We start from the raw sequence: 24,106 nt of genomic DNA on the forward strand, positions 1-24,106 counted from the left end.
GTGGGGAAGCAATGGCCGTAAACCTATGACTGCCATTTTTGCTGCTGTCACATAGATCCAGCTCTCATGCTGCAGGGACATCTGTGTATTTGAGATTCCTTGCACGTTTGGGGATTTTTCAGTTTCTGGGGAAAATATATTTGATTTATTCATTGAAATTACTTCTATACTGCCTGTTAGGCTCTTACAATAAAACAGACTACAACTCCAATCAGCCCCGTGCAGCACAGCCATGGTGACTGGGGCTAATGGTAGTTTTAGACCAAAGCATCTGGAGGGCACCAGCTTGGCAAATACAACAACATTATTCAATAATCATTAAATCAGTATGTAAATTAACTCAATAAATACAGAACAGAACAGTAGCAGATAAAAACAGTATAAGCCAGGCCTTCTTCCCAAAATAGAATCACATATAATCATTATGTCTTTCGGATCGAGCTGATGCTAAGAAATTGGCAAAAACTTATGCCTCTGCAAGACATGCCGCCCAAAAAACTTTTTATTCGGCTGCTATCACCTCAGCCGGGAATCATTCAAAAGAGCTTTATAGGATAGTTAATGGCTTACTCCATCCGACACAGCCTGATTCTGGTATACTTCCCTCACAGGCTCGTTGTCAAGAATTTGCCACATTTTTTGAGAACAAGGTTAATCAGATTCGTCTCTCATTAGACGCCAATAAAGTAACAGGTTCTAGTGATCCCATGTTTGACACGGTTTATTCTTCTCTTTATACAACCTTTCAACTGATCCAACCAGAGGATATCCCTAAATTCCTTAATGGAATGAACCCTATGACATGTCTATTCGATCCATGTCCCTCCTGGCTTATAAAAACATCTAGAGTTGAATTGGCAAATTGGCTATGCGTGATAGTCAACTCATCACTCCAACAAGGCCACCTACCTGATTATCTGAAACAAGCAATTATAACACCTTTACTTAAAAAACCGTCCCTTAATGCCACTCTCTGTGACAGCTTTCACCCTGTATCCAATCTGCCGTTCCTAAGCATGTACGACTATCTGCCTGTTGGACAGAAGTCGTGGGTGTGCTCTCGGTGCAATGAGCTCCTGGCTCTCCGGGAATGACTTCATTTTCTTGAGGCCAAGGTGGCGGACCTGGAAAAGCTGAGAGAGGCAGAGAGGTGTGTGGAGGAGGCCTTCAGGGACGTTATAGCTGTGTCCCACTCCAACGATGATAGCTCTCCTGCTATCATGGAGAACGATGGTCTCGGGGAAGGAGAGCATCCAGCTGAGGAAGAGGGAAACGATCCCTTAGAAGGGACCCATTCCTTGGTTACAGGAGCTGGCCCTCGAGTGCACACCACACCACTTTTATACCATCTGCACTGGCTTCCTATTATATTTCGTAACCAATTTAAATTGTTAGTTCTAACTTTTAAAGCTCTACATAATTTGGCACCACTTTACTTATCCAATCGCATACATCCCACCGCCCACTGAGATCCACTGCTGAATGCACTTTAACTATTCCTTCAGCTTTTACCATCTGTCAAGCGAGCACTAGGAACAGAGCCTTTTCAGTGATAGCCCCTAGTATGTGGAATGCCCTTCCACTTGAGATACGGCTTTCTAACTCCCTCTTAGATTTTCGTCGACATGTTAAAATGTTTTTATTTCGCCAGGCTTTTAATATGTAAATGGCACTATTTCATTTAATGTTCATTTTAATTGATTTTAATGGATATGTTAACTGATTTTATGAGTTTATTTACATTGTATGAGACTATACTGTTGTTCGCCGCTTTGAATTCTGTGAACGAAAGCGGGTTACAAATTGGCAAATAAATAAATAAATAATATCACAACCAGCCAGGTCTTAACCAAATGCAAACTGAAAAAGAAAAGTCATTAGGGCTTGCTTAAAAGAAGTCAAGGTTGGTGTCAAATTCAAATCTCTGGGAAAAGAATTCCATAGGCAAGTCTACATGAAGTGGCGAAGGTAGATGTAGGTTCTGTTTTGCCGTCGCCCAGCCTTACCTCATTCATAAAATGAAAAATCTGGATTGCCCAACTGCATTCATCAACAATATATTTAGGACAGATATAAGGAAGTACATCTTTACATAATACATAACAAACTTATGGAATTTGTTGCCATAAGATGTGATGAGGGGCACTGGCTTAGGTGGCTTTTAAAAAGGATTAGATAAATTCATGGAGGGTTGATCTGTCAGTTGCTGTTAGCCATGACAGGTAATGGAACCTCCATATTCAGAGAGAGTTTAGCTCTGAATGCCTGTTGCTTTGTGGAGTGGGAATGTTGGTTGAGGATCGTTGCCCTCATGCCCTGCTTCCCAGCTTTCCAAAAGCATCTGGCTGGCTACTGTGACAAAAAAGATTGCTAGACGAGGTGAGTCTTTGCTCTGATTCAGCAGGATTCTCTAGCAGTGCAAGTGAAACCTAGCCCTATTGGAAGTATTTTGCTTGCTTAGTTCACAACCCCTTCAGAAGGAACGCCTCCTTTGGAGACTTGACAGTCTGAGGTCTGGTGCACACACAAGGCAGCTGCCATTTTAAATAGCACCCCTCTCCAAGGCAGTCTCTGTGTGGCCAATTCTTACATAGTGGCATGCTATAGACACTGAGGGACTTTTTCATATAATTGCCGGCTTTGGCTGGGGGAATTGCCACAAGCTTGTGTGGTGAACAAGTGGCCTTGTGTAGTCAACCAGTGTTTCAACAGTTTTTAATGTAGCCTCTGTGCAGTGTTTTTTTTTTAACCTGCAGTGGCCCTGAGCCAGTATTAATCTGAGCTGGGAGTTTTAATAATCACGAGGTTTTTATTTGGCTATTCTTTGTGTTTTGATATTTATTTATTTATTTATTTATTTGATTTATATCCTGCCCTTTCTCCCAGTAGGAGCCCAGGTAAAAGCTTTAAAAACATCTATTATTTTTTTTTAAAGGTTTAAAAACATATTAAAGAGAGCAGTCTCGCTGACACATTTTTTACTAGCTGGAGTTTCCGGACCAACCTCAAGGGTAGCCCCACCAGCCGTGTGTGTGTGTATGGTTGGTGGGGCTACCCTTGCGGTTGGTCTGGAAGCGTATCGCGAACATGCCACCCCACTGCTGAAACAATGGCAATGGCTACCTATATATATACAATGGAGAAGTTTATTATGACTTAAATTGGTCTATCCTGTTGGTTAAAGCATCAGTAGAAGCCGTTTGAGCCACTCTGTAAGCATATAATTGGAACTTCTTCATATTGATGTTTTCTTGAAGGTGCTGGATTGGATTGAAAACCATGGAGAAGCTTTCCTTAGCAAACACACAGGGGTTGGTAAATCGTTGCACCGAGCCAGAGCACTGCAGAAACGCCATGAAGACTTTGAAGAAGTGGCACAGGTAGGTCACATACTTCAGCACTTCATCTTAGTTGGTTGAAACTTAGTTTATAAAATGATGCAATAAGAGCCTTGTTTAAAAAATGGAATAGGTTGGAATTTTGGCTAATACATCATGCAAAGGATAATAATCGCTTCTTGGTTGTGCAGCTTATGAGATGAGACCGGGTAGATGCCTCCCAGTAAAGTTGCTGAAATTTTTAACTCCTCAGTTCAGCATACTGAGGCTCAGCAACTTGGGATACTTTCATTAAATACAAGGTGAGCATAATGAGTCCCCCTGCACCTGCCTCAAGATCTTTTCTAATTAAACTCTTGAGCCGGAAAAGACCTCCTTCTCTGCCAGTCAGCCATTTATCTGACTGCTACTGTAGAGGCAAAGTGCTAGGGATCTCCCTCTGTCTCTCCATCTTCCTCTCCATTGCCCTGAGCACATGGAAGCACTCCAGGAGCTTTGGGGCATGCAGTTTTCACAAAGTGACTGACTGACATAGCCCAAAATCGTTGGGCATCCTGTGAATAGTACGTGCCCCAAGACTGTTCCAAGTGCTGCCAAGAAGAGAGGGAAGGAGTCCTCCGTGGCTCTCTTCCTGCTGCGGAGGAAGAGGAGAAAGGTGCTGTGGAGAGCAGACTAGTGACTTAAGAGGCTAACGGGGCAAGGAGTTCAGCAGGAGTGTAGTCACCCGGGGTTGTAGACCTGTTACTTTTTTGGGAGAAGGGTCCCAGACAGGTCTCTATGTATGAGCCAATCAGCAAGAAAAGGGAGTGTGTTGGCCATGGAAAAAGCTCTTGTCCTTTTGTGCTGATTGGAGTTAATCCGAGTGAAATGAGGTGAGTCAGCCACTGAGAAGACTCTTCTCAGGAGCTAACCCATAGCTTCCCCTTTCATGCTGTTTGGCTTCAAGGGATGTCTGTTGCAGTGGGGTGTGGACTTGCAAGAAGTCAGGGTGAGCAAGGGAGACAAGGAAAAGTGGAAAAGGAGGAATGGCTATCATGAAGGGACCCTGCATTTCTGAATTTGCCATGACACTACTGAAGTTCAGTGGGTCTTATGGATTGGGGTTGGTAAGTTATGAATCAGTTTAGAACCCAGTGGGGGGGGGCGATTTTAAGTTTATTCCAAGCAGTCTCTGCAAGCACCTTAATTGTGTGCAGGCCCTTTGCTTTCAATTCACTCCCCCTCCCCCCTTGCATGAGTGCAGAAACAAACCAGGAGGTTGCTGTTGGCCATGATTTTAAAGTTGGCTTGTGAATCCTGGCTTGTGTGGGAACTGTTCATTATAGTTCGCAGTTCACATGCTAGCGAAAAGCTATGGTTAACAGCATTGCAAGCGACCTAGCGAAACATGGAGAATTGTAAACCACCTATGATCTTTGTTAAGATGGAGCTTTAATTTTGTAGTCTGTTGAGTTTAATCAGAATTGTTTGTGTTTCAAGTATAGGGCCTTGGATTTTGCTAGGAACTGAGCCAGTTCTGGAGTTCCTTCATGCCTGATTTTCAAGAGGGAAAATGTATTGGATTATGTGTCCTGTGCAGAATTCACACAGGCATTCATTCACTTTGAAAACAGCTGTCAGTGGATTCTTAGTTCTCTGGGCCTAGTAGTGTCTATGTTCTCTGCAGTACCTGATACATTGGTCTGCCATAGTGATGCTTGTTAGTTTATTTATCTTTATTTCTAGGCCACCTTTCAGCATTAAGCTTTCCAAGACAACTCACAACATAGTAAAGGACATTTCGATCCATACAGCCGCAATATAAAAATATCAGCAGAATAAAATTGTATAAATATTTTAAGCCGTATAAAAACCAAATAAATATCAAAACAAGCAACTAAAAAGCAATAGGAACCACAAGCACTTTAAATGAAAAGTTGCTGTGCCATGTGGTGGGTCAGACCAACAGAATTCAGTGCCAGAATTTGAAAGGATTGAACAAAGTGAGCAATGTCCATATTAAAGCAAAACGACAAAGCTCAGTGGATGAGGCGCCTGCTGCTGTTTGCAAACTGTGAACTCTCCTCCTATGGAAGTGTTGTGAGGTGATGGGGCATCTTAAACTCTTTCAGAAATTTCCCTTTACCATAATCTTCCCCCCACACCTTGCTTTTTTTGTAGAATACGTATACCAATGCAGACAAGTTGCTCGAAGCAGCCGAGCAGCTGGCGCAGACGGGAGAGTGTGACCCTGAAGAAATTTATCAAGCGGCACATCAGCTGGAAGACCGGATACAAGATTTTGTTCGGCGTGTAGAGCAACGCAAGATCCTCTTGGACATGTCTGTATCTTTTCACACGCATGTTAAAGAGGTAAGTAAACAACAGAGAATAAAAGCCAGTAACAGTTCTAAAGACTGTGCTTAGTAACCACAAATTTAAACCAGTTTCAAGCTTGCTTGAACAAGGATGGCTCCAAGGTTGAAGGGGTCCTTACAATTTGTCATCTGGTGGGTCCCCTCCTCTGTTAGTGTGCCTTAGTGGCTTGTGCTGGTCCTGGGCTTAAGTCTTATTTCCTGGAGCTAGGCATCTTTTATTATTGTTTATTATTATGAACTTATACCCCACCTTCCTACAATAGTATGCAAGATGTCTTTTGCAGAATGGACTCAGTACAAAATAAGACAAAAGTTCAACCTAAAACCAAGACAAAAATGCAACCAAAGACCAAGTAACAGGCAAAGCCAGTAACAATTAAAAACAAACATGCAGCAGTTTTTAAAGGCAAATCATGCAATAGAAGGTTGAGAGTTGTGGGACTATACTCCCCTTATCCTCCTCTGGCTCCAGTATCTTTTGCCACCTTTAACCAGGGTTACCCTTTAACCAACTTTTGAAAACGTGATCTGAGGCTGCTTCCATAGTTCTCCCTGATCTCCGATCCTAATTCTGGCAGGGAAGAGGGAAGACTTTCGGCAAAGGAAGAGTGTGGCCCTGCTCACAGTACCAGCGTGGCTGTTTGCTTCTAAGGGCTCAGCCCTTGTTGTCAACAGCTCTCAAGATGTTGGAGCTAGCAAAATAGGTGCTTTTGTTTTGCTGCGTCTGTTTGTTATATTTGCATTGCATATTATGTATTTTCAAGCTGCCTTTTGAGGGTATTTATGCTGAAAAGCAGCCTAAAAATATTTTAATAAATAGAACTGTTCTTAGCATGCTCATTAAAAACTACAATTGCTACAATTTGAGGTATGTGGAAGCCATGAGAGTTAACCTAATTTTGAACTGCATTAAATTTGTAGTGTATATGTGTCTGTCTTCTATGTATGAGATGAATCTTAAGTGCAGGACTGATCCATGAAATTTTTTGCCTGAGGCGAAAGCCAAGATCTCCCTCATTCCATGTACAGAGGTCAGCTGGACTGAAAGTTGAATCTTACTTCAGGGCTGGTGACAGGATGGCATCTCCCACCATACCTAGGAAAGCAGAATAACTTTGGGGGCATGTCATGTGGCTCACACAGTTCTGTCCCCCCACCAACACCTTGCCTCCACTCCCAGCTCCCCATCATCTGCCTGAGGCAGCTGCCTTACTCTGCCTAATAACAGGGCTGGCTCTGCTTAAGTGAAAAATTTCCTCTGTGTTATTAAACTCCAAAGTCAGTTGCTTTCAGTAGCATTAAGCATGAGGTCACTGTATTGATAAAAATGCACCTTCCTTTTTCCAGGAACAAAATCATTGTTCATACGCCCCTTGTGTCTCTGACTTGCAAGTTAGGCCATTTTCAAAATTAATGTGCTTCCCCGTGGCACTTTAAGCTACTTTCTCTTACCTCATTATATAGCAACTTCCTGTCTGTCATGTTCTCACCCCTACTGTTGATGTAACCCACAAATGGCAAGTTTGGCTCTGAATCAGAATGGCTTCTATTTTCTCTCAAGTGTAGCATTGCTAGATTTGCTTGCACCAGCAAGTGCAATCTAACTTTCTGTTACTCATGAATGGCAATCTCTACTTTGGGGGATGCTCAGTCATATGTTCAGGAGGAAATGATCAGCTGCCAAGGCTAGGAGACACCACAGTCCAAATTCAAGGAAGAATTGTGTGTGCATTATAACTGAGAGCTACAATATAAACCTTATAAGGTAAGATTAAGGTGCCCTTAATATAGCTTTGTTCCTCTGTTAGAATAAAATTCAGAAGGGACAGTAAAATAATACCTTTACCTAAATAAGGCCCTGTTAGATCTGGCCAAAGTTCCATTTAGTCCAAGATTTGGTTTCCAACAACGCTAGCCAAATGACCCTGTACAGCTTAACTAGCAGGCTGCATTTATTCCTCAACAAATAGTATTCAAAGGTATATACTGCCTCCAAGCGTGGACCAGCTACAATGTGTGTCCATGTCAGCTGATACAGAACTCCTCAGGCTAAATGGTAATGGAGAAAGCCCTATTTTTTCAAGACTGCCTTGCAAGTTGCATGTATAATCACTTCATTTCTCTACAATTTATTTACACTTGACTCCATGTGTTTCCATTTGGAATGAGAGATAATGTGGAAGCTTCATATTTGCTGTTGGTTCTAGTATGGTTCATTTAGATATGCTAATTACTTATTGGTGTAGTCAGGTGATAAACATGCACATATGAACCAGCCATAAACCTGTGCCTTGTGCAAAAGTAGTTGAGTAACACAGAGACATGTTGGTCAATACAGTGGAGGCCCTCCTTTTGAAAATCAATATAAACCAAAAGGAACATAAATCTCTCCCCCTTGCTTTAGACCTATGGTATTCTTTTGAGATAAGAGCTTAACTTGATACTTGATTTTATGCTAGCAATATTTATCTTTATGTATTTATGCATGCGCATGAATGCATGTCCATATAGTCCTACAGTCTTGGGAGAGAAAAGCTGGGCTTCAGTAGCAGCTAAAGTAGAAAGTCTTTCGTTTTGCAAGAACTTGCAACTAATTCTGGCAGGAAGGCATTGATGAAGGGAGCTCGTGGCATGATGAAGGAAGCTCGCAGCATGATGAAGGTCACCTGACAGAAGGATCTTAAACAAAACTTTAAGATGTCCCACTTGAGTAAAAATGGGAAAAGGCTTTGATAGAGGATACAATTAGATGTGATTCATAAACTTTGGGAAGTCGGCACAGATGTATTGGAATGGCGCCAAGCTTCCCCGATGCTGCTCAATGCAGAGAAATGTACTCTGACTTCAATCCTCCCCCCCACACACAATTTCTCTGTATGTATTTCTTCTCAGTTATGATAATATTCCATGATGTATTAACGAAATAGTCTATCCAATCTACAGGCTATACAACTATAATTTAATGTGAGTAACTCTATGATAGTGTTTTTAGCAAGCTCTCAGAGGGTGTGATAGCTGGAATTAGTGTGTTGGAGTTGGATCAGGGAAACCTAGGTTTGAATCTCTATTTAGCCGTGAAGCTCACAAAGGGATCTGGGACCAGTCTGTCTGTCTCAGCCTCTCAAGGTGATGGTGAGGATAATATGGGACAACCCAATGCTGCTTTAAGCTTTATGGAGGAGAGATGGGATCCAGATGTAATGGCTTAATAAATAACCGGTCATCATCCATACAGTGTTGTGTTGTGCTGAGCTGAGGTAATGTGTATGAACTGCTTTGAGCATTTACGAAAAACACCATATAACTGAAGTAGCTTTATTCTTACTGCTTTATGCTTTTTGATAGTGTTGTTCTATGGAGGGTTGTTGTAAGAAAGGTGATTACACCCATTTGTGCCATTGTGAAAGATAGCACTTTGCACCTTGCTAATTAGAGGGGATAGTGATTTCTTTGCACCAACCTAGGATATTGTTCATAGTTTCCATTTGCATGTGATAGTAAGAAGTGCCCAGATTGGCAACAAGCCAGATTAATAGAGGACACTATCCCCAAATGTTTGAGGCAAATCTGTGCTTTTCGAAGTGGTAATGTCAGCAGAGCCCCTACATCCCTACCCCAGAAGTTGAGATAATGGAAGGTGGGCTTGACTGTACCTTCCTACTTACATTAATTTTGGTTGAATACTAAATAACCCCAAATTGCAGCCTAGAGGCAAACTTTTAAAGCATTTTTGTTAGAAGGCTCACAAGCTGATTTAAAACAAAACAAAAAACAAAACCTTGACCTTTGTGGATTGTTATTCCTTCAGCTCCATTGCTCAAATAGATCATGAACTGAGCATTCTGCACGATGTCTGGCTCTGCCTTGTGCCTGTAGTTAAGAGCTGGGCAAGAGACTTCAGATGAGTAGAAATGAGTCTTGTTTACAGCAACAGTTGCTTAGATCAAAACCCCAGTGCAGGAATTAAAGACAGTCAAAACCTTAGGCCATTTCCCAGAGTGCAGCTTATCAACATTCACTGAATAATGCAATGTTGAAGAGGGCAGGGGAGGAGGGTGGTGTTCAAAAGGTGCTTTGAGTAATGTCTACATGTGTCTTCGCTCGTAATGTTTTGACTGTCAGCCATACAAATGTGCATTTAAATAACTCCCTTTCCTGTGATGGGAAAAACTGGAATGAGGGCCGGCCAGGTGTTTGTGTAGCAGTGCCAAAGTGCAGGGAACAAATCAACTCTGTCAACTCTTTGTGAAAGTGTGGGAATACAGATTTCAAAGATGGACCTTAAGGGGTAGCGTATGAACATTTTTGTATGGCACTTAACATACCGCACTCCACAGTGGCTTGTGAGGTTAGTGTCCAAATACTTCTTGTGTCAAAGTGCCTGTACTTTTTAGAGACAGTGTCAGCTACTTTCTTGATTGTTGGTATAATTGTCTTCCTGCATTTTTCTGTAAAAGACCTGACTAGATTGGAAGATTAGAGACCTGTCTTGGCATTTTCCAAGAGTCTGAAGTTTTGCAGTCTTGAAAAGAGAACCTTCATTGTGGAAAGCTAGTACAAGTTTATCATTTTATTTTCTTTCCACATTTTCTGTGTTTGTGTCAATCATACACAATGAATTTGATAGTAGCTTTGGGATAGACAAAAGCGTATTTCACCCAATGCTGAATGGCCTACACAATTTGGGGTACTGGTGGTTTTAATTTTCTTCTAATCTTATTCAAATTTTTAATAATGTACAATTTATTATTAGCAAGTTTTCCTGTGTCTTTAATTTCTTCTCCCCTTATTGTACAAAATGAAAAATTTGTTTTTGGAATTTGAATGTTTCTGTACTCTCAATAAACTTGAACTAACAGAATTAACTACCACAAAATGTGATGGGGGCTACGTTAGGAAAGAATTGGACAAATTAATTATGATTAAGAATATCAATGGTTATTAACCCTGATATAGCTATTCATCCATTCATCAGTGCAAAATACCAGATACTGGTGTCAAACAGATGAAGGACATTATTTTTATGCCTTTACTATGTGCTTCCTGGAGGAATATGGCTGGCCACTGTTTGAAACAGGAAGTTGGACTAGAACTGACCTTTGATCTGATCCAACAAGAATAATCTTGCGCAGTAGTTTCCCATTGATGCTTGGGTGCTGTGTGAGGAGCATCCTCGCAGAAGAAGAAGAGCTGAGCGTATCAGAGCATGTATTTTGTACACAAGTTCAGTTTCTTCTGTAGTGAAAGGTTCTGAGAAATGGCAGGGATTGTGTGAAGGCCTTGGCCGAAGGCCATGAAGAACTGTTGACACTTGGGGCTGGCTTACACCTGCATGTTCATCACTGGCTATCACAAGATAATGAGAGGTTGAATTCTACCCTTGCCAGTGGAGAGGAAGACATTCCTCTCCAAGCTGTAGTTTCATACCATGGAAGTATGGCATTATGAATACTGAGGAGAACAGACTGAGCTAAACACTATCAAAAGAAATAGGTTTATGCTCCCCAAGAGCTTCTTAAATACTAGTTCAATAATTCAGGACAAACAGTGTTTTCACTCCCCAGAAGCTATATACAAACCTGCTTTTTTCAGTGCAAAGCAACAAAAATACACAGAGGGAACTCTGAGGTGAGAGTTGCTAATACTCTTATCATTGCATTTCCTAATTAATGCTATGAAGTTATGGAAGATGTTGAGCCTTACGTCAGTGCCTCTGCTCTTCTTAGGCTCTTCACTAATCATAGTCCCCATATACAAGGCAAAATGGGGATGATGTGCTCAGTGATCAAATTCTGGTATTGGCATTGTAGCTCCATTTGTGAAAAGAGAGACTTCTAGCCAAAGTAGGTTATCTTACAGGCAGCACAGTACTGAATAAAAGCATAAGCTTAAAAGATCCCAGTTCAGTTCTCTGTTCAGCCAAGATTACCTTTCATGGCCTTAAGTAAAATGCTGTGTCTCAGCTACAGCCCCTCTTCCTCACAACAGTTATAAGAGCAACCCAAATTGTGTTTGCTTTTTGACAAATTTGTAGGGCAGTACAATATCTCAGAGAGGAGGTCAGGTCTCCTGCTCCCCTGGTGCATTCACTATAGCTGCCCAATTTCCCTGCTTTTTAAAGTTTGATAGAAATATCTGTGGGCTCTAGGTACATTCTTAAACCGCAAGGTTTTTTGCCTATTAGTGAATATTAATTAGGTCTTAAACTGCTTCTTTCCTCTTCTGGTACTCTGATTTCTGAAGAGAGATGGCATTATCATGCAAACTATTCAGTTAAACAATTTTATCAACTGGTAGCATGTCATCTTAGCAAGGAAAAGCAACATGAATGGTAATTATTGAATTTCCCAGCAATTACTCAATTTTTGATCAAAAACATCTGTTTTTTTAAAAAAGTTTGATATTTGGCACATTCAGCATTGGTTGTATTTATCTATCCCTTAGTCCCCCAAAGAAACCATTCATTGCTTCCTCATACACTTGCTTCATTGAAGAGTTTCCTGAAGTACATAACATTAATACTTCTGATGTAGATTATTTAACTTTTACAGATAAGTGAGGGGCTTGTAGCTCAGTAGTAGAACATACTGTATATATAAAATTCCAGGTTCAGTCCCTATCATCTTCTGGTAGAGAATCTTGGATAAGCAGTGCTGGGAAAAAGCCACTGCAAATAAACAAAGATTAGGCTGTCTGCACCAATGGTCTTTTAAGGTATGTATGTGGATGCACATGTGTACATACACAGAAACATGCTCATCTTCAGATATTTAAGAGGCTTTAGGATACTCCTACCTGAAATTGCACTTACGAGTGGGATCAGCACACAGGATTTTTTGTTTTTTGTTTAAATTAACTTTAATGACAACAAAGTGGGCTCTCTACTGTTCTAGGAATTTCATTCCGAGTCTGACTTTTTTTCTTAAAAGCCAGGGCAGCAGTGGGGACTCCTGTCCTGATAAGATGGCATAAGAAATCAAGTGTGGTGATTCAGCACCTTATGCAGCATTACAGTGTTAACTTGTTCAGCAGTGTGCAATGAAATAGAATTAGTGCTAATCAGCATGAGTCATAATAACACCACCACACATTTGTTCTTTAGAGAGTTCAAAACCTTTGCATTCACTACCTCAGTAATAAAAAGATAAGAAGAACTCTGCTGGATGAAACCAAAAGGTCCATCTAATCCAGTGACCTGTTTCCCAACAGTAATCCGCCAGATGCTTCTGGGAAGCCTCTAAGCAGGGTATGAAAGCAACAGCCCTTCCCCGGCTCTTAACCACCCCACCCCAGCAATTAGTGCTCACTGATATATTGCCTATGAACATGGAGGTTCCATTGAGCCATCATGGCTAATAGCTGTGAATTCCATCAGCTACAACAACATGGGTAATGTAAGTCAGGCTTCTTATCCCCACATTGCAGATTGGGGGGGGGGGAGTTGGAGCAGAAAAACAGTGTTGTGCCTGAGGCTACCTTACAAGTTTATGCTGAGACAAGATTTCAACTGGGGGCTTACTGGCTTGCACTCTTAACCACTGTGCTACACCAGCTGTGAGTTGGGAGTCTCCAGTTCAAATCTCAGCTCCACTACACACTCACTGGGTGACCGGAGGAAAACTGCTATCTCCTGGCACTCCTCTCCCATCTGTGGCATAGACTGAATAATACTGTTTGCTGGCTGACCTGTGAGAGAATTTGGAAAAAGCCCCGTTGGGCAAACCACATGATAAATCCAGATCCATCAAAGCATATAAATGTATTCTCAGGAGTAGATAGGTCATTATATTATGCTTTGTTACAACAAAACTGAAAAAATATATTTTATGTATATTGACCACTGAAGAAGACCCATTCCAGGTAAAACGCATTTGGTCCGCTCATCTATGTGTTTGTATGCTACATTTGGTTTGTCACAACATTGTTGGCTACATTAGTTGACATTATGATATATTCCATATACGTGTCAATAACGTTGAGTTTTTATACATTTGTTTTTATTTATTGGTGTTTTCCCTGTATTGTGTGTGTACACAAGCATGCACGCACGCATGCACTAATTGTTAGAGATTAAAGTTGGATGTTTTTTATTTATTTATTTATTTTCTTAACTTTGGGATCAATATTTTTTTATACCTGGATACCCAAACCCAATTCTGTATTGCTGTCTATAGAATAAATAATACTCAGACACTCTATAGATGCTGAATAGCTTTATATGCACATCACAACCAGTTATCTTTAAACTGCAACAAAAAAAATGCAAAGGGGGGGGAGTCATGAAATCCAATTTGACTGATTTGTTTTCTTAAGCAGCCTGTGGGCTTAAGCTTAGTTCTCTCTCTCTTTCTCTCTCTCTTTTTTTTTTATCTCCCACAGCTCTGGACGTGGCTGGAAGAGCTGCAGAAGGAACTGCTGGATGATGTCTACGCAGAGTCTGTGGAGGCCGTTCAGGAGCTGATCAAAAGGTTTGGCCAGCAGCAGCAGACTACGCTGCAGGTGACGGTGAATGTCATCAAGGAAGGCGAGGATCTGATACAGCAGCTGAGGTAAGATGCGACTTTCCCAGAAAACGGCAACTCTGTGTCGAGATCTCTCCTGTTCCTTCTGTAGCATGTGACTCAACTCTCCCCACGTCCTGATGCCTTTTAAGCTAATGTGTTTTTCTCCCCGTTGTCCTCCATACTGTTGACTGCCAAGGGGGGAGGGGGGGAACACAGTACAAGTTTTACTACATGTTACAAGACAGAGAAAACTTCTGTTATCTGTGGCAGACTTGTGTTTCTTGTAGCCTGTAACTTCAACCTAATGCTTACTTGAGAGGAAGGCTGCTCAGATCTTTCGCATGTTTGAACTGGGGCTGTGAGATGACTTGCACACTCAATGCTGGCAACTTTGGGAAGCAAGGCGCAGGTGCCAAAGGGCAGCCAGGTTGAGGCTGAGGGCTCCTGTGGCCCAGCTGGGACCCTGACGGGCTCCTCCTTAGGGTGGAAGGGTGGCGCTCCCGTTCCATGGTCCACGGCAACATAGGCTCCTGCAGCCCAACTCTGCTGCGGATCCTGGAGAGGGAGCCCCCAGGTACCCCCCCAATACAGACAGTGTGGGCTTCAATAAGCCCACACGCATGCCCTGCCTACCTCTCCCATCAGTGTGAATGCTGTGCATTCATGCCTGCCATCACTCAAGTTGGCGATGGGGGCTTCCCTAAGGGCCTGACGTCCTTGCCTCCATCTTGTTGATGGCAGGCATGCTCACTATGCACACACTTCATTCACACAACACAAGAGGTAGGTGGGGCGCCTAGGTGGGCTTATTAGCCCTGCACCACCTGTATGTTTTTTTTTTTTTACTGGGCTATGCCACTGCGGACCTGGGGCAGGCTGGTGCCCAAAGGCTTGGTCATGCCTGGCGCCGACCCTGTTTGGAACTGTGATGCTACTGTTCAAAGAGTGTAAGTTCAAATATGGATGGATAACAAATGGCTTAATATAGTGGATTTTGAACATTCTCTTCTGGGAAGTCTTGGGGTTCCCTGGAAGGTCATTAGGCATCAGTCAGGAAAGATGGAGGGTGTGTGTTCTACAAAGAGACTTTACCCACCCTGTCACACCTGCTCTGAAATACGCACTTGCAGAAGAGGGTGGGATATATTTTAATTCAGGCTCTCTCTTTCTGCATTCCTGTCTACCGTTGAGCTATGGCTGCCTAGAGTGTGCTGCCAAATCCTGTGCAACACACTGGAAATCTGTGGCGCAGGTTCCCCAACCTTTGGGGTGATGTGGAAAAGGTTCCCTGAGGAAAAAGAGTTTGAAAACCACTGGCTTAAAATAAGTGAAGGTCTTCCTTTCCAACTCCTATGGGGCATGGGCAGTGGAGAAAATTGTATGTACATACTCACTCACTCTCTCTCTCTCACACACACACACACACACACTCATTCAGATCCTGTTTTCCTTGTTAAATTTGGTTTTTCTTTTTTTTATATAGGGATTCTGCCATCTCAAGTAATAAGACTCCTCACAACAGCTCCATCAATCACATAGAGACGGTCCTTCAGCAGCTGGATGAGGCTCAGTCACAGATGGAGGAGCTTTTTCAGGAGCGCAAGATAAAACTGGAGCTCTTCTTACAGCTGCGGATATTTGAGAGAGATGCCATTGATGTGAGCCTCTAATTTGTACACAAGTGTTGTATTCTTTCCCTTCTCACCTGAGGTGTGGGCTGGATTTAAAATGTGGGTTTCACTTGAAGAACAAAAATATGATGAAGCTATTGGCTGTTTCCCCCAATTGATTTGTTTCCTTTAATACTCCACAGAATGAGACAAGACTGGGTACTTAAGGATTGCAATCTCAGTGCTAATGCAGACAGTTGTAGCCCTGGGAAGGTACAATCTATTCTGCTGTCAGAGTCTGAATTTACAGCCTTCCCCTACCAGTTTTGCAGGAATGCTTGTGAATGAATGCATATCTGTGGAGAGCTTGCAATGAGAGAGAGACAGTATAAATACTCCATACAGGTTGCACTGTTATTGCCTCTGCTCCTTCCTCCTGTGTGTTCCATACTTACTGCCATACTTGCAGCACCTGTTTGAACGAACCTCTGAGCAAATTATCCCCAACCATACACACTTACCACTTTCCATAAAATCCATTTAAAAACCTCAGCTCTGCTTATGCAAATATTAAGTGTGCCTTCCTCCATCCAATATCAGTGGTGCCCATCCACTCTCCCTCCAGCCTTGAATTCCTCTCCCAAGCCCTTGATTGGTAGCTGTCAAATATACACGTTTAAATTGACCAAACTGGATGTTCTTTGGAACTTGTTGGCTTTGCCTTGAAAGGCAATTTAAAAACATCTGTATGATGTCTTTTATTTTTAGTACCAACAATCTGATTCCAGTTCAAGCAGAGCCCACCAATTCAAATTCAGCTTCTTTTGTCCCGAAATATTACCCGAGGTCTAAAAAGTCTCAAGGGTTCCTGTTGAACCATCAACCCCATTCACAACATTGAGACCTTTGTCTTGTTAACTGGACTGTGCACAAAATGGGTACTTGAACCTCCTGTCTATTGATCTGTGTTCAATAGGACAATGTTCCCATTGTCTTTGGTATTCACGTATATCGCTACTGCTGACTCTTCCCTACCACACTCTGAGACCACATTCACACCACACATTTATTGCACTATTATCCCACTTTAAATGGTCATGGCTTCCCACAAAGATGCAGAGAGTTGTTAAGAGACCCCTATTCCCCTTATAGAGCAACAGTTCCCACAGTTCTCTGGGAAGAGGGACTGACTGTTAAACCACTCTGGGAATTGTAGCTCTGTGAGGGGAATAGGGCATTTCCTAACTCTCAGCACCCTTCACAAACTACATTTCCCATGATTCTTTCAGGGAAGCCATGACTGTTTAAAGTGAAATAATAGTAGAACACATGTATAGTGTGAATGTGGCCTGGAAATGACAGCAGTTTGTTACTCAGTTGTGAGCTCCCACATCTCAAGATGATGATCTTTATTCTCGAGGCACTTGTTTTCCACAACAGCATAGAAACTGTTTGTGTGGAAGTTCAGCTTCTCTCCAGCATACCTGAGAATTCATGTCAGTTCCTTAGTGGTCTTGATCTCTACCACTAAGGTGTACAAAGAGCAAACTTGTTCGTTGAGAATAGACTGTTTTTTTCTCCATCAAGTGATCAGCCCTTTAACGCACTTTGAGTTCTACTAGATACCTCAGCCTGTATTGTTTTTAACCATATGCTGAATGGAGTTTTCTTCTTTTTTAACTTTATCTGCTTTAGATCATTTCAGACCTTGAATCCTGGAACGATGAGCTCTCACAACAGATGAATGATTTTGACACTGAGGATCTCACAATAGCTGAGCAGAGGCTTCAGCACCATGCAGACAAAGCCCTGACCATGAATAACTTGACCTTCGATGTCATCCACCAAGGGCAAGATCTCCTACAGTATGTTAATGAAGTGCAGGCCTCTGGTAAGATGGATCTGTCCCACCTTAACCAGGTTAATGGATTTATAGAGATTATCCAGGCTGACTTCTCAAGGCATCTAGGGCACTATTGATTCTTGGAACTGAAAGAATTGCTGAAAGTATTAGGACATATCTGGTGTTGACTTTAGAGGAGAAAATGCTCTTTTTATTGTCCCTTATAATTAATATTTTGTGGTGAATTAATATGTATTCTGTGTTTAATAACAGGCAGCCGTAGTCTGGATTTTTCAGTTGAGCAGTTTTGGCTATCAGGTTCTGTCCTGAATAAGTTCTTGGATTTTGCTACTAGGCAAAAATGTTAGACAGTATAATCTTGTAATCTTGAAAGAATACAAATAGTAGGATCCAAAGTGCCATTTGGTGAACCCCAAAGCTTAGGCATGCCTTGCTTTTGGTTTTGTGACATCAGCTAGTCTTAAGTGCAAAGTACAACCAGCCAAAAACCAAGAGAAATATTATCAGCAAGTGCTGGGACCAGAAGTCGAATCACTTCTCTGCTCAAAATAGCGATGGTGGTGCCGATACTGTTCCCAGAAAAACTGATGTATTTTAGTGTCTTTAATTGAAATCTATTTTAATGATGATTAATCTTATAGTCAACATAGCAGACTAATAAACTTACTATAGCATAAGCGCTTGTGGTCTAGAGTGATGAAATGGACTCTAGTCCACAAAAGCTTATGCCATAATAAATTTGTTAGTCCTGAGCAGAGCAATTGAAACCCCTGATACCCCTGTGTTAGAGTGGGCTTGGTTGAGGCCCCTGTAGCCTCTAGGTGTTCCTGTGCTTAGTGGTGCCAGGCTGTGGTGGTGAGGGGTCTCCTCTACCACAAAGCTCCCAACTGCACCTGTATAAATCGCTGGCAAACTCTGCTACCAGTGTATACCCCAAAATGCATCAGGAAAGGGCTGGAGTTGAGCTAGCCAAGGTTCCTTTGGATCCTATGCTGATCCAGCTATTGGCACCAAGCCCAACAGCATCTTGGAGCCTGCGCATCAAAAAACCCAGGATTTTCCTGCCTCCCCCCAAGTTCTGGCAATGAACAATGGGGCTCTGGATGCGATCATGGCTCCGCTGCCCCATTAATGTTAAGTCCTGCTACTGCCCATCAGGGGCTTGCATTTTTCTGTAAGGTGCTCCAAGGGTCTTTGTTCTTTATTACAGCACAAGACGTGGCTTCCCATTTGCAAATATTGCAGTACAGTTATTATTGGGGGGGGAATCATCTTTTGTGGATGAAATGTTTAAAAAATGACATTTTAAATTTGACTCTGTTTGAAATCACACACACTCACACATACAGACACACATACATACATGAGGCCCCAAACTTTCATTGGTACCCAGCACAGATAAGAGCTGGATTCTACAACCTGTATAAATGTACATATTCCTGCTGCTATTGATAGGGACAAGGTGATATGTGGTGCTCTGAGGCACCACTGCCGCACTTCTCCCTGCCTCACTTCCACAGCACTTCCATCTGAAGTGTCAGCAAGTAGTACCCACACTATTTCAAGCCCAATGTAGCAGACACAAAGGTTGAATAGCTGCTTCTAAAAATGCATAAACAGATGAGATGTATGCAATTTTAAAAAAATGCATGGTACAGTTGAAAAACTGAGTGAGAGAAGTAGCATTTTACAGTGCTATGACTGAAACAGAAGTAATTACCACATGGTATGAACGAGTCCCATGTGCAAAGCTATCATTTGTGGATGGTGCTTACAGGTGTTGAGCTGCTCTGTGACAGAGATGTGGACATGGCAACCCGGGTTCAGGACTTGCTGGAATTCCTTCACGAAAAGCAGCAGGAGCTTGACTTGGCAGCAGAGCAGCATCGGAAACACTTGGAGCAGTGTGTACAGCTACGCCACCTGCAGGCTGAAGTCAAGCAGGTATAAGACAAGACTGTGTGGCATGATGTTTGTTCTGTATAGAACCTTTTCCAGATAAACAAAGACAGAACACAGACACCGCACTCGTTGAAAGATATAGGAGTGGTTCATAGAAAGCTGTTGTCCCCAGGCGAGCCCCATTGAAATTAATTGGAAAGGTCCTATAGCATACTTGTGCTGGCTCATCTCTCATTTCTATAACAGAGCCATGTTATTAGCCAAGGTAGCAAAATGAGACCTCCATATTCAGAGGCTTCTAGCATGCCGCTGTTCAAATGCTGGACTAGATGGATCTTTGGAGTGATCCAGCAGGGATCTGTGTATGTTCTTAAACTTATGCAGAAGCTGTTCTCAGCAGATGCTTCATGCTGCTGAAATTGCCTTACTCTGCTGCTTAAATCACTGCTCTTAAAGTTGGAATATTGGAATGTAAGATGAAGTGTATATTTCATCTTACACTTCCTACTCAGTCTGGGTTTTTTTTAAAAAAATTGAGTGTCTTTTTTTTAAAAAAGTTTGTTGCTTATAGCAGCCAGCTAGCTAGTTCGAGCATTAGGATGTATGTGCATCTTAATATGTATGCAACTAGCATATCTGGTACATTTAGCCTCCATTATCCAAATAAATATTATTTATTTGTGGGGTTTTTTTTAAAAAAAGAAAAAGCTTCTGCCTTTAATATTGCCTTTGAATGTACTACTTTCCCAAACTGTGGTCTGTGGTCCACCATTGGTCTACGAGCTCCGTTCAGTGTGTCTGTGGATTTGTAGTTGAATATGGAAGATGCACATCCATTGCATTAAATATTAACATTGATTTTAATTGTATTTTATTGCTTCTTTTATTCCTTACAATATATAAAAATTAAAAGAAGCAGTAAAATAACAATTTAAAATTATACAGTATCTAGCACAGAACATTACAATTGGTCCAACAGGCAGAAAAATACATTAAGTGCTCTGCCAAGACCTTCAACAATTTTCAGGAGGTTTATAGGGGGGGGAGTTTGGGAACCACTGTACTGGATCACTATAACTTTAAACATGGCAGCTGTAGTGTGTTTCCTCTTCCTTAAGAAACTTTCTTCATAGGTGCTCTCTGGAAGGCTATCCTTCAATAATGGTGCATTGTGCATGTTGACCTGTAGTGAAAGATACAGCATGATCAATTTTGGCGACTATTATACATTGATGTATAAAAAAGCCTTATCTCAATAATGTTAACATAAGTCTGGAGGAAACCCTTGTACCAGAGCAAGAAATTCAGTGGCAAAAGTCTGAACAAAAACAGTTAAGTGTTCAGATGAGCAGGTTAGTTCACATTTGAATTTTCCCATAGATATGTTCTATACAGTATCTCAGTAGAAGTGTTAAATGTTATTACATTATAGTAGATGAATTGGTGGAATTTTGGCAACTGTTATATATTTATGTATAAAAAACCCCTATCCCAATAATGTTAACAAAAGTCTGGAGGAAAACTTTGTAACAGAGTAAAAATACACATGCCAAATGCATTAATCCCATTCCATTGCCTTCACGATTGCAAGAATTCTCAACTTGAGTTTCATCTCCACAAGTCTCATATTTTAAACCCTTTGGGGGAGTGGAAAGCTCTTTTATCTTCTGACATAAGTGACCTTGATACAAAAATACGTATTTCATTTTTAAGCTAGGAAGGAAGATGTCTTGCTGTTTTTCCTCTGAGCTGGAAAAAGCTTCACAGCTCGGCAGGTGTTCAATCAGACAGAGTAAATCGCGTGTTTGCTGTTTGTTACATTTGCTTCCTGCGGCACTCGGGCCGCAGTTCCTTTAGCTAATGATGGTGACTTCCTGCCAGATTTGCTAATGTTGGACTGGGGTACTGAGCGATGCTTTTCCAGCAGTCAAGCCAAGCTTTGGCTTCACTAAAAGGGTGGGTGGTATGAATAATCTGATGAGACGTGGATTACTATATTTTTTAAAGTGCTGTACAAAGATACAGACAGTTGACAGTTGAGCACTTTGTATTTTCCTCTATGCTTTGTATCCTTTAATGTGTCCCTAACTTTACCCTTTAAGACCCACAATTTTTGCAGGCACATTTTCTTTTGTATTAGGTTTCTTCTGTATAGTCAAGGTAAAAGAAGCCATGCCCTGTAAAAAAGAAGAAAGAAAAGAAAGAAACGAATGTTTTTTTATCTCCATGGGGCTTTGCCAGCTTGTCTATTTTTAATGTTCATCTTACTTTAAAATATGTATCCATATTGGTATTTTATCTCTATTAGAATAATGCAGTTACATGTTGAGTTGCTACTTATAGGAATGTAGTACAGGCGGGCCCCGCTTATACGGCACGTTCCGTTCCGGACCCCCGCCGTAAAGCGGAACCCTATTGAGTACAATGGGGCGTGTCGCGCAAAAATGATGCAAAAGCGGCTTTAAAATGGGGAATGAAAGCCACCGCATTAGCTGAACACCGGGAAGCGGAGCACCGGGAAGCGGGGCCCTACTGTAACTTTATTTTCCACATAGTGCTTAATTTAACTGGAGCATCCATTAGCAGGACAAAATGGGATTGAGCTCTTTGATTCTTTTTAATTTTCTTTTGAAGATTCCATACGTTGTGATTACAATTGTAAAACGCTAACTTCTGTAGCACTTGTTCATCATTGCATAGATGCAGTTGTCACACTTCCCAGGATTAAGGGACCAGGTTTGAATTGTCACCAGCCCACCCTGCTCCACCTGTTCTCTTGCATGTAGTCTTCCTGATGGCACGTTTTAGAATCCTGATTAAATCTCACAATCAAATGTAATGGTAAACCAGGATTTGAGGCGGGTGGGAAGCAAGACGATGGAGAGCGTGCACAGTGCTGAGGTCCAATCCCAAGCTCTTAGCTCCAGGAAGGATATTTTCCAATAGGTGAAAGAACTGAAAGCTAAAGTGTGTTTGCTAACAAGATGGTTAAAATTGAGCTTTGGGATACAGTAGGGCCCCGCTTTACGGCGTTCCGCTTTACGGCGCTTCGTTCATGTGGCAGTTTTCAATTAGGGAAAGGCCCCGCTCTTGCAGCCCTTGTTGTGCTAATACGGCGGGTTTTTTCCGTGCCATTTTGACGGCATTTTTGTGCGACACAGCCCATTATAGTCTATGGGGCCCCGCTTTACGGCGATTTCCGCTTTACGACGGGAGCCTGGTCCCTAACCCGCCGTATTAGCGGGGCCCTACTGTAGTCTTATGTAGATACCATCAATAACATTGCAGTGTGGGAAAAAACCCCATATCTTTGAGTATTGTTCTTTAACAATATGAACCATGTGAATTTTCAAGTATCACTAAGCTGTGCTGTCTTGCGTTGCATTTCAGGTATTGGGCTGGATCCGCAATGGAGAGTCCATGTTAAATGCGGGCCTGATCACTGCTAGCTCACTGCAGGAGGCTGAGCAGCTGCAGCGTGAACATGAACAATTTCAGCATGCAATAGAGGTAAAAGCGTTTGGGCTATTAGGTTTTAACTTTGTAGTCTTACACAGTATGAAGAGGCGTCTTTTTTTTACACACGCATGTGAGGAACAACTTCGTTTATACCTTCAGTTGAATAGTGACACTACTTTATGGATTATACATTGCCTTGATAATGTTAAAATCTCCTGAGTCCGTATGTGACCTAAAAACAGGGCTATCTTTGTATGATTTCTCATAAGTCTGCCATTAACTGTATTTTACACATGAGGAGTAATCAACCATCTGTCAGCCTGCTGATGCGAATTAGCCAGCAAAAGACTAAAATATTTGTCAACGTGGCGCAACTTGCTCTGCCTTCCTACCTACTCACTTTAAGGGCATATGATCATTGTGGGCAGATTGGTTATTATTAACTTAATCAAAGATCATGTAGTCCCAATGACAAACTAGACCTGGAATCCTTAATTATGGCAGAGTTCAGTGCTCTGTCTTGTGCAGCTTGCCTTCTCCCAGTGCTGTGTTGCTGCAGCTGTGCGTAGACTAGATGTAGATTACATAAAAGGGAATGTACTGAGAGCCTAGCATTGGTGGGACGGGATGGGGAAAAGAAACATTGGCACCGTATCATGGACACTTCTAGGTACTCGGCTACTTCTACATAGACAGCTGAGGACTTGTTGACATTCTCCAGGCTGATACGGGTTTCCTTCACCATTGGAAGAAGCTTCACAGAACCAATTGAAAGAAAAGTACTTGCCTCCATGTAGCTTCATCAGTCCTTGGTGACCACTTTTTGGCTTTCCAGCAGCATCTCAGAGGCTGTCTTGCCATTCCTGGTGGAGAAACATCCCCCCCGGTGTGATACCATCTCTCAGTGTGAAGAAAACACACACAATCTCACACAATATGAACAGAGGGCTTCTGGAGCAGCTATTTCTGCTGTCCTGGGGCCACCACTATTTGCCAGGAGGAGAATCTGACACTTCAGTTCTCCTATGGCGCCTCTTTCTCATTGCTTCTGGTGGGGCTGATTTGGCTGACC

At 42.0% G+C, this 24,106-nt stretch overlaps 1 protein-coding gene across 6 annotated transcripts in view; it reads left to right on the forward strand.

The window, feature by feature from the left end:
• The window catches only part of TRIO (trio Rho guanine nucleotide exchange factor), a 279,134-nt gene that overhangs the window by 117,342 nt on the left and 137,686 nt on the right, over positions 1-24,106 (forward strand). For all 6 annotated transcript variants that reach the window (XM_061589413.1, XM_061589410.1, XM_061589377.1 and 3 more), the window contains 7 exons: positions 3,258-3,380; positions 5,499-5,690; positions 14,075-14,244; positions 15,683-15,857; positions 17,505-17,700; positions 19,451-19,617; positions 22,966-23,085. In XM_061589413.1, coding sequence (XP_061445397.1) covers positions 3,258-3,380; positions 5,499-5,690; positions 14,075-14,244; positions 15,683-15,857; positions 17,505-17,700; positions 19,451-19,617; positions 22,966-23,085 — 1,143 coding nt within the window. The remainder of the gene's footprint in view (positions 1-3,257; positions 3,381-5,498; positions 5,691-14,074; positions 14,245-15,682; positions 15,858-17,504; positions 17,701-19,450; positions 19,618-22,965; positions 23,086-24,106) is intronic.

This window comes from Rhineura floridana, chromosome 1 (genome assembly GCF_030035675.1).
Source record: "Rhineura floridana isolate rRhiFlo1 chromosome 1, rRhiFlo1.hap2, whole genome shotgun sequence".
Taxonomy (NCBI): Eukaryota; Metazoa; Chordata; class Lepidosauria; order Squamata; family Rhineuridae; genus Rhineura; species Rhineura floridana.